We start from the raw sequence: 10,263 nt of genomic DNA, 5'->3' as shown, positions 1-10,263 counted from the left end.
GAGGCGCTGCGTTTGTTATCAGGTGGTGGCAGATGTGAAGGAAGCCCCTGACCCGCCGGGGCCCCCGGGCGCGTGCGGAGCCCCAGCCCCCAGCCCCGGGAGCCCGGCCGCGGCTCAGGGCCCCGTGCAGCCGCCCGGCTGCGGGATTAGAGGGCAGATTAGACGGCGTTCCGTGCTGGCAACCCAAATGTCCTGGATTGGAAAGTGGGGGTGGGGAGAGGAGACGGACCCCGCCGTCCCTGAGGGGGGGTCAGCCCGGAGATGGGGACTGGGCGGGAGCTGGGGGTTATGCAGGAGACCCTTGGGCTCCAGCTCGGGGGGCACAGGCCAGCACGGGGCGGGCAGGGGGCATCAGGGGACAGTTTGGTTCCCTCCTCCGTCTTTCCGTCTGCCACGGGTGCTAACACGGGGCTGCAGATGCCGGTCCCCGTACACTGCACCCGCCTGTGACTGCACCCCTCAGTGCCCAGCGCTGTGGTGGCCAGTTGGCTACCAGCCTTCCGGTCCCATGTGCCCTAATGCCGGTTTGCTGGAGCCGGGACTCCACGAGGTTTTTATCTAGGAACTTGTCCGGGAGGGCAGAAATCTGGACTGGTTTCGTGCGAGTGATGTCCGTGCTCTGTCCTGATGGCACCGTGGGGACATTAACGCCGTGTCCATCACTGGCCCCATTTCCTATCGGGTTCCTCAGCTTCCTCAGCCCTCGGCACAGCCGGGAACCCTCCGCAACTGTAATGTCTTGGTCATTTCACCTTTAAAAGTGAAAGGGACGAATGTCACCGGCCATTGTGTCAACAAAAGTGGGAAATGACGCGGTAATGAGTGCTGTATTTACAGAAATTGAAAGGCTGCTCCTGCCCGGTTCCCGTTATCGGCACCGCAGGCTGCTGCGATGGCCGGGCGGGACGGGGACCGGCGAAGGACACCGGCTGGGGAGCACGGGGTGCCCCGGGAGGGCGTCTGCTGGACCCCCCCGGCATCCTCCCCGAGGAGGAAGAGGCCCCGAGCAGCCGTGTTCGCCCCGTCCCCTCCGGCCGCTGAGACCGGCCAGCTCGTTACACGCCACGGCTCCGCGGCGGCTCCCACCGGGGCGTCCCCCGGGCCCGGCACCGGGGAGGGGGATCCCCGCGCTCCGCCCGCAGCACCGGGCGGCCCCCGCCCTCTCCTCCTCCTCCAGCTCGTCCTCCTCCTCCTCTTCCTCCTCTCCCGCGCTGCCCCCCGCGCTCCCGGTGCGGCCCCCCCCCGCCCCGCCGCGCCCCGCCCCGGGCGCCCGCCGCCGCCGCCGCCCCCGCCCCCGCCTCCGGAGCGGGCGGGCTGGGCGGGGGGGCTGCACCGTGCCGAGCCGAGCCGAGCCGTGCCGAGGCGCGCCGAGCCGCCCCCCGCCGCCCCCGCCCCTCGCCGCGCCGCGCCGCGGAGGATGCTCGGGCCGTGAGCCCGCAGCCGGCAGCCCCGGCGCGGCGCAGCCATGGGCAAGGACCAGGAGCTGGTGCAGGCGGTGAAGGCGGAGGACATCGCGGCCGTGCAGAAGCTGCTGCAGAGGCCCAAGCCCGGCAAAGCCAGTGAGTGCGGCGGCGGCGGGGCCGGGCCGGGGGCGGCGGTGTGGGGGGACACAGGGATGGGGGGGCACACATGGGCACCGGCGTCGCAGCAGCGGGCGCGGCGGCTCGGGGCCGCGTCCCAGCGCTGCTCCCGGGGCCCGGCCGCGATGCCGCCCTCCCTGCCCCGGAGCATCCCCGGCCCTTCCCCGGCTGCGGCTCGTCGCAGGCGGGCGGGGACCGTAGACGTGCTGAGAACCCCCGGGGGCGCCCCGGGAGGGGCGGGGGGGGGGGGGGGGGAGCTGCCCGGCGTGGGTCTGAGCATCCCGGCGGGGCTCGGAGCATCCCCGGGCACTGTGCGGGTGCAGAGCGCTGCAAAGGGTCGCCTCGCCAGTCCCGGGGCACCCTCGGCGCGGTCGGGCTCCGGCCGGGCTGCCCTTGCCCTGCACCCGGGAGCAACTCCCGACTCCCCGGGAGCCGGGCCCGGTCCTCCCGGGGATTTGGGCAGGGTCTGCGGCCGGGCAGCGCCGGGCGCATCTGCGTGTGCGTGCAGCGAGCGTGCCCGGCCCGCGAGGGTGAGCGCCGGGGCTGGCTGCCCGCACACCTCTGCGTGTGTCCGCGCTGCCGCGGGTGCGTGTGCGGCTGTGTTTGGGTGCGTGGGGTGTTTGCGTGGCGGTGTGTACCCTGGCATCTGTGTGTTTGGCTGGGCTGTTGGTGTTTCTCGGTGAGGGGGTGTTTGGATGTCGCTCCGCGGGTATCTCCCGGTGCATCCCTGCGGCTGGCTGTGCACGGCTCCGCGGGTGCGCCGCGGGTGCGTGGCCAGGTGTGAGGCTGCGGGGGCGTGCGTGTGGCTGTGCGTGTGCGTCTCCGGGTGTACGTGTGTGTAGCTCCATGAGTATCATCTACTCGCCGTAGGATGTAACTGCTCCGTCGAGGCGTTCCGCCCGGGACTGAATAATTCATGGTGCTGATGCAGCCGCAGGTTTCAGGCCTGGTGCGCGGGGACGAACTGGGTGGTGGGGGACCGTTCCTGGGTATGGGCAGGGACCACGGGAAGCACTCATGTGGCTCTGTGTCACTGGACACACAGTCCCTTCATTGCTGCACCCACTGTCCCTCTCTCCAGGGCCGGCACTCCCCAAATGCGGGCACCCCCCTTGCCCTGGAGCTGTGCGGGACTGGTGAGGTGTCCCCTGTCCCTGGTCATGCAGGGCTGTTTCTGACCAAGCAGGGCCAGTGTGATGTCCCATGTCCTGGTGCTGAGCAGGGTTGGCATGGCATTCCCCGTGTCCCTGCTCTGGTGTTTCATCCACCATGTCCACGGGGCCACATGGGGCCAGCATGTGTCATGCAAGGCTGGCGTGGTGCTCCCCATGTCCCCAGTGCTATCGTTGCTGTCACTGCTGAGGGACTGTGCAGGGTAAGAAGAACCTCCAGCTCAGAGCCCGCTTCATCCCAACCCACTCCAGATGCTGCTACTGCCGTGGCCTCTTGGGGCAGCGTGTGGGTATGGGGACAATGCCTGGCCTGTGCCCAGCAGTGTCCCCACACACCCCTCTCCAGTCCCTGCTGGCCTGGGCACACAGCTGGCGTTGCTGTGGCAACGGCCAGAGGTGCCTGAGTGCCACCACTTGCTCCTGCATCCCTGTTCTTCCCAGTGCTCTGCTGCATTTAGCACTGCTGAGCCGTCTGGATACCAGGCAGGACGGCCACAGGTGCCAGCAGCGCTCCCTGTGCCAGGATCACAGGTTAGGGACAAGGGACACCCAGTGGGGCTGAGCCTGGTGTTGAGGAGATTCCTGCTGTAGGCCTGGATGCTCAGCCCATCCCCTTGCTGGGCTGCCCATCTCCAGCTCTGCTGGACCCACTGGTGCCAGTGTTGGGCCATTGCCCCACTGGACCTGACAGTCCCGTGTGGCAGCGAGGGCCACGTGTGCAGCAGTGGGTGACGTGCTCCTGGGCTGCACAAGTACCTTTGGCCTTGGCAGTGGGGCTGGAGCGGTGCACGGAGTGGGAGAGCACCAAGCAGGGCTGTCCCCACTCCGTGGTGTCCCCATGTCCCCTCCAAGTTCCAGTCCCACGCATGCCTGGGGTGCTCCCTGTGCTGCACGGCACCAGGAAGATTTGTAACTTAGCTCTGTTATCTGGATAATATCCTATTCATGTGGGGTTTAATAAATGAGATTTTAAAAATCCTTGCGTGAATTAGCACGGGTTGCTATGGTGACATGGGGCCCGGTTTGGTGTGAGTGCGGGTTCGGGGGCCCGGGCCGGCCGCAGCGCGCACCGCGCCTGCTTCCCGGGCATCCATAATTGATGAGGTTGTCTGAAAGTTGCGCAAATCAGATGCAGGGATTTGGCAGCAAACTGTTTCCCTCCCTGTCCCCTCCTTCCCAGTGCTACCTCGAAGAAATGTGGTGACTTGGCGTTTTCCCCTCGGCTCCAGTGCTGTGGGATGGGATGGGACCATGGGGCATCTCCAGGAGCACCCATGCCCACTGTGCCATCCCTCTCCTGGGCACCCAGGGCTTCAGGCAGTGGGAGATGAGCCGTGCCATGCCGTGCAGAGGATCTACGGTTCCTTGGCTGTGGAGTGTTGGAGTGAGCTGGCTCCTTCCCTGTGAGGCCAGTGCTGCCAGCGGCTCATCCACATTGGAAAGGGCTCCTGTGTGGTGCTGCCGATGCCGAGTGAGGGACCTCGAGCCAAGGGTTGGATCCTCTACTCCAATTTCTCCTCCAGCCAGGCTGGGGGGCTCTGTAAAGCACTTCCACATGTGGCAGCTTCATGTGGCCAAGGAGATGTCCCGGCACATGGCCCCACGGTGCCAGGATGAGCATCCAGCATGGCAGGGGCTGGCTGTGTGGGTGGAATCCAGGGCCATGTCCTGTGGGACTGTGCTGCCCACCCCATGCCTGGTCCTCAGTGCCATCCTGGTCCTCCAGGTTGCTATCAGGACTTGTGTCCTGATGTGCTGTTGGAGTTCTGGGTGCCTCACTTGGGGGTGCCCTGGGCTGGGTTAGCCATACTGCCTGGCTGAGATCAGGAGCTGGGCACGGAGCTCTGCACCCTCTGTGTCCTGCCACGTCGGGGTAACCCAGCCCAGTCTGGCCCCACTGCCCAGGGCATGGGTGCTGAGGCCTGGGCAGCTCTCGGGATGCCCCTGCTCTGGGCAGGAGAACCCCATTCCTGCACTGCCACTTGTGCAGGGCTCTGCATCCTGCCCTGCATGTCACTGGCAGCAGCTCGGGCATCTCAGGGCTTGTCCCATCAGTCCTGGCCCTGTTGCTATGCGCAGGGAGCAGGTCCTGCCCTGTCTAGGGAGGGACCTCAAAGCTCAGCGAGAACCCCCAGGGTCCTGCTGTCCCATGGGGAGCCATCCTGGGATGCGAGTGGAGCTGCATGGGCTGGGTGGGATTGTTCCTTCACCGGTGCTCCAGGATTCAGAGACAGAGGGAAGTAGAACCAGAGCACCTGGGGACATGGGCTCTGGGCAGAGCCTCACCAGCTGCCTCCTGCCCTCCGGTGTGTCCTCCTGTACGGTGGCCAGTTAATTCTGGGTTTTCTTGCCTGCATTTGATTGCATTAATAATCTGCTCTGATAACAGTATTTAATAAAACCAGGCTAATATGGCGCAGTTAGGAAATGTCTTTGACATTTTACAATTCAATTTCCATGCAGTAAAAGGCAGGGCAGCTGCAAATCCAATTGTGGTGCAGTGCCCAGGGCACACGTGGCCGGCAGCCGCCGGAGCTGCCCAGTTCCCCCCGGCCCTCTGGGAAAGCAGGAGCCTTCCCGGGGAGGCAGCCACCCCTGATGGCTCCTGCTGCTGCTCCCTGGACACAGGCACTGGGCAGAACCTCCTTGCTGACAGAGAAACCCAGGCAGAGATGAGCAGATGATGCTCACTGGAATGCTGGAGCCCCTGGATGCTTCTGGCCTCTGGAGCCATCAGTGCTGGGCAGGATATCTGGAGTGAGGGGAAGGGGCTGTGGGACCAGGTCCTGTGGCAGCTTGGCCAAAGAGAGGCTGGGGCCCCATTCATCCCCCATCCCGTGGCCAGGCACTGCTCCCACGCCTCCTACGATCCCCTTGGCAGGGATGAAGGGGTGGAATGCCAAGGGGGTGGGCTGGGACACGCAGATGATGCCAGCAAGGGGAGATGCCGGTGCACCCCAGGCGTGTCCCAGGCACGGGCCATGCTCCGTGCACTGCTGACAGGCAGGTTCCTGTCAGGGCCGAGCAGCTCCGGCTGCTGCCCGACTCATCCACGTGTCAGCGGGTTCCTCATAAACTTCTTGGGGTTTCCAGCCCGCGTGTGAAGCCTCGCTCCCAGCAGGATTTGGCAGGCTGGCGGGGGCTGGTGTGTGCCAAGTTTCCTTCCAGAGGGGCATGACTGCTCAGCCTGGGGTGACTCCTCATTATTTTACATTTCTTGCCTCTGTGGCTGGGCCAAGTTGTGCATGCAAACCCTCCCCTGTCCCCCTGCCCCCAGCACAGCCCCCGTGTCCGGGCTGGCCGTGGGGTCCCTGCCCACTGAGAATGCTTTGGGGACCCGGGACTGTTGGCTACTGCCATCGAGGAGCAGCGGGGCTGCGGGCCGGCAGCTCTGTTCCCAGCTCCCTCACTGGCCTGGATTTTCTCTCAGCAGTCCCAAATTCACCTGGCTTGACACCAAGCAGCCCTTTGCCAGCCCCTCGTGCGGGGCTCTCCCACGGCTGCCAGCTCCGGCTGCTTGCCGCACGAGGACCTTGCTGCCCCTGTGCTGGGGGGTGACACTGTGGGGGACGTGGCAGGGCCAGGCTGCACCCAAGGGTGACAGTGCTGGCAGTGAGCAGGGCTGAGTGCTGTGTGTGCCCGGAGCTCTCTCCACAGCCGTCCCAGTCGTTGCCAGCCCATCGTGGTTTCCAGTAGCCAGGCTGGCGTCTGGCTCCTCACCTCCTCTCTGCGCTCCGTTTAACCCTTCCTTCCCCTTCCCCACTGCTGGGAACGGCTGCAATCAGCCCCCTCCCCATCTCAGTGTGTCCAGGTGCCGCTAGCTCCTTCCCACTCTCTGTGTGTCTGCACTGGCCACAGCAGCAGTACCTGGGGATGGCAGCTCTGTGCTGGTGTGCCAGGGCCCAGGTGGGTCCCAAAGCAGTGGAGGGTGCTCAGAGAACACATTCCTGGGCTCGTGGCAGGTGGGAGCTCTGGCAGTGCTGGTGGGGTGAGTGGTGGAGGGGAGCGGCCAGCTGAGGCTGTTTCCCACAGTGCTCTCTGTACTGGTGCTGGGGGGTGTGTGCTGGGAATGGTGCCCAGCACCACTGGGAGAGTGTCAGAGAACAAACTTGCTGATATTTAATGACTGGTGCTGGTCCTGCTGGGCCAGGCTTCCATGGGTGAGGGAGACACGTTGGAAAGCACAACTCAGGAGTGCCTGCATGGACACTGTTGTTCTGTCACTGCTTTGTGTCCTGTCCCTGGCCAAGTGTGCTGTGAGGGTGGCCCATGCCCAGCAGCTCACTGAGCCAGTGTGCAGCGCTGATGTTACCTCTGCCCTGGCTCACCATCCTGTCCCACAGCTGGGGCACGTGGGACTTGCCCTCCTGGTTCTTCTCTTCCCAGAGGGACGGGACCAGTGTCCTCCACCTGGTACAGGAGCGGTGCCCACCCGTGGGCCGGCTCATTGTGCCGGGCTGAGAGGGATCTTTAAGCTCTAATGAAATGTTAATAGTATTTTCCAACTCAATACGGGAGTAGAAAATGAGGTGTTTAATGCTGGGCTCTGCAGCGACAGGAGCAATCAGCCTGAGAAATGGGAAGCTGGGATGCAGAGCTGGCCTTGGCTCGGCCTGACAGCCCTGTGCTGCCGGGACTGCTCTGGTGATGGATGGGTACCGGTGCTGGCACGAGCCATCCGGTGGGGCAGCACGGTGCTGGGAGCGCATGGGAGAGTGGCTGGCTGGGAGTGCCAGCTCTGCCTGGGTCTCCTTGGGTGTCCCCATCAAGGTCACTGCCGGCTGCCTGGAGAATGCCGAGCAGATGGAGGTGGCTGTGGGGCTGGGGTGCCCGGGGGCGCAGCGGGACAAAGGAACCCCAGTGATGTGCCCTGCCATGGTCTGTGTCAGCTGGAGATGGACCAAGCTGGAGATGGTGCCCAAGCAGCCACCCCAGGCTCTGCCTCTCCAAGCTCGGGTGGCCGGGTGCTCCGCCCGTGTGCCTGCGTGTGCCCCTCTGCATCCCTGTGCTCCCGCGGGCCTCCACGCCTGTGCACGATGTGCCCGTGTGCACGCGTGCATCCATGTGCGTGCCTCAGCCCCTGTGCATCCATGTGCTGCGTGCCTCTGTGCATCCATGTGAACGCGTGTGTATCGTGTGCCCGTGCGCCTCTGCCCCGTGCGGCCGTGTGCCTGTGGCCTCTCCACTGCCCACGCTGGCACTGCCTCCTGCCCCGGCCTGGCGTGGGGCTGGGCGCTGGGCACGGCGGACTCGTAGCGGCAGCAGCCGCTGATCCCTTCCAGATGTGGCTGCCGGAGCCCTGCGCCGCCTCCTCGAGAGGCCCCGCGGGTTCCCGGCCCGCGGCGGCGGGAGCCGCTGGAGCTGAGACAAAGCAGCGGCTGCCCGGCTCCTGCATTGCAGCTGGGCTGTTTACAGCAGGCGCGCTCCTCGCAGCCCTGCAGCTCCGCAGCAGCCCCGCTCCCGCCTGTCTGCTCTCAGCGTCTGCCCGAGTCCCGGTCCTGCTCGGCCCTGCACTGCCCCTGCCAGCCCCCTTCCTGTGCCCACCCGTGCTGGGGACGCTGGGGACGCTGGGGACGCTGGGGAAGCTGGGGACACTGGAATGGGTCCTGCAAGCCCTGCGCCTCCCCTGCAGCGCTGTCAGCCCGCCGGGAGCAGTGCGAGGCCTCCGGCCGCGCTCCCGGAGCTCCTGGATGATGCACGGCATCGCCTGGCTGCACATCCCCGCGCTGCCCACCCGCCCCGGCGGTCACCGCGACACCGCTGAGCTGCCAGGCCCTGCGCCCGGTGAGCTGCCCATGGCCGTGCCCGTCCTGCCGCTCCATTCCCGCCGGGAAGGCTGCTGTGGAACAGAGGGTGGGCACGGTGCGCTGGCAGCCCAGGCCACGCCGTGGATGAGGACAAACGATGGCTCTGAAGGCACCATGCTTAAAATAGAGCCTGGGGCCTGTTTTGCCACACACGGTTGGGAGCTTGGAGCCGGCGCTGCAGCAGTGCCCTGTGCCTCTGATGGATCTGGACCGCCTGCACACACACGTGCACACATGTGCACATGCTCGGGGCATGCCAGGAGCTGATCCGGGCTGCCTGCACACACGTGCACATGTGAGCACACGCTCGAGGCACGCCAGCAGCTCCCACCACTTCCCAGAGCTGCTGCACCGCGCCGGGTTCATGGGAGGCCAGTGATCACCACTGTGTGTTGGTTAATGATGCTTTAAGATGCACAAAGCTCCTGGTCCCTCCCTGCAGTCAGTGTGGACAGGGTCCATCCTCCCAGGGATCCCTGGCCCTGTAGAGGGGTGGGCAGGGGGAGGAGATGGGGAGGATGCGGATGGGGCAGGGCAGAATGGTCTCTGCCCCAGGGTGGAGGTGAGTGGTGTGTGTCCACCTCTCTCTGCTCCCATGTCCCAAGGAGGTGCAGTGCCAGCCGTGCTGGGATGGATGGATGGGCAGACACAGGTGACAGTGGCCTTGAGCAGCCACATCTCCATCTCTGCCATGCCGGCCTCGCTGTGCCAGCAGTGGCTCCTTCCAGCCAAGGTTATTACTGAAAATTACCTGTTTGCCACAGGCTGGCAATTAGGGCTCCCTGTAAGCGACACCAACATTCATTTCCGTGGAGACGAGTGTGGGCGTGCGGCTGGCACCGGGCACGGCAGGCGGCTGCGGCGCTCAGTGCTGGTCCCACGGAGCTGAGCACACCTCATGTCCCACTCGTGGGGCAGAGCCAGCACATCCCTGCACTGCCCATGCACCTGCCCGTCCCTGCTGACTCTTCCCCGCATTCCTGGGTGCTCTGGGCCGAGTCACTGGGAGCCTCTGCATAGCAGAGCCCCACGTGGTACTCAGGGGGCTGGGGGGACTGGGACTGCCCCAAAGGGGTCTGGCTAATGCAGTGCAGCTTGGCCTGGCTCCGTGGCACCACACGGCAAAGGTCAGGTGAGGATATGACTTGGGAATACGGGGAGACAGTGGGGATCCCCACAGTAGCTGCTGGTGGGCATCATGGGGCGCTGGGTCCCCTGGACAGCTCCAGTCCCTGTGGGTCGGTTCTACCCCGGGTACACCCGTGTCCCCTGTCCCCGCCTGCCCCGGCAGCCCACAGGGTCAGCCCCGCGATGTCCCATGGGACTGAAAAGTTTCCTTTTGGTAAAAATAAAAGCATCACAGTGGAGTCCCCGCTGCCTCTTGAAAGCTGCATTTAAGCTGCTTCCTGCAGCCCCAGGGGACAGCGCTGCGCGGTGACTCAGGCTGCCAGAGCCCAGCCAGCCTCCAGTGCGGATTTCGCCACTCCCTGGAGAAGGCTCTGCCAGGGACGGGCATCCGGAGCACCCGTACATGTGCTGAGCACATGGGCGGCATCCCCCAAAATGGGATTTGGGGAATGGCTGGTGATGGGCAGTGGGGCACACAGCTGTGCGAGTGCAGCTGTGATGGGCACTGGGATTGTCCAGTACTGATGGGCAGTTGTTATCCAACTGTGATAGACACAGGGAAGTCCAGCTGTGGTG

At 65.3% G+C, this 10,263-nt stretch overlaps 1 protein-coding gene across 1 annotated transcript in view; it reads left to right on the top strand.

Moving 5' to 3' along the window:
• The first annotated feature begins 1,386 nt into the window (after window positions 1–1,386).
• CASKIN1 (CASK interacting protein 1) overlaps window positions 1,387–10,263 on the top strand; it is a 29,036-nt gene continuing 20,159 nt past the window's right edge. The window contains 1 exon segment of the mRNA XM_039560197.1: window positions 1,387–1,559. Within this exon segment, the coding sequence (XP_039416131.1) occupies window positions 1,466–1,559 (94 nt within the window). The 5' untranslated portion in view covers window positions 1,387–1,465.

Source organism: Corvus cornix, chromosome 14 (genome assembly GCF_000738735.6).
Source record: "Corvus cornix cornix isolate S_Up_H32 chromosome 14, ASM73873v5, whole genome shotgun sequence".
NCBI classification, from domain to species: Eukaryota; Metazoa; Chordata; class Aves; order Passeriformes; family Corvidae; genus Corvus; species Corvus cornix.
This window is presented reverse-complemented; position numbering and strand designations above follow the sequence as displayed.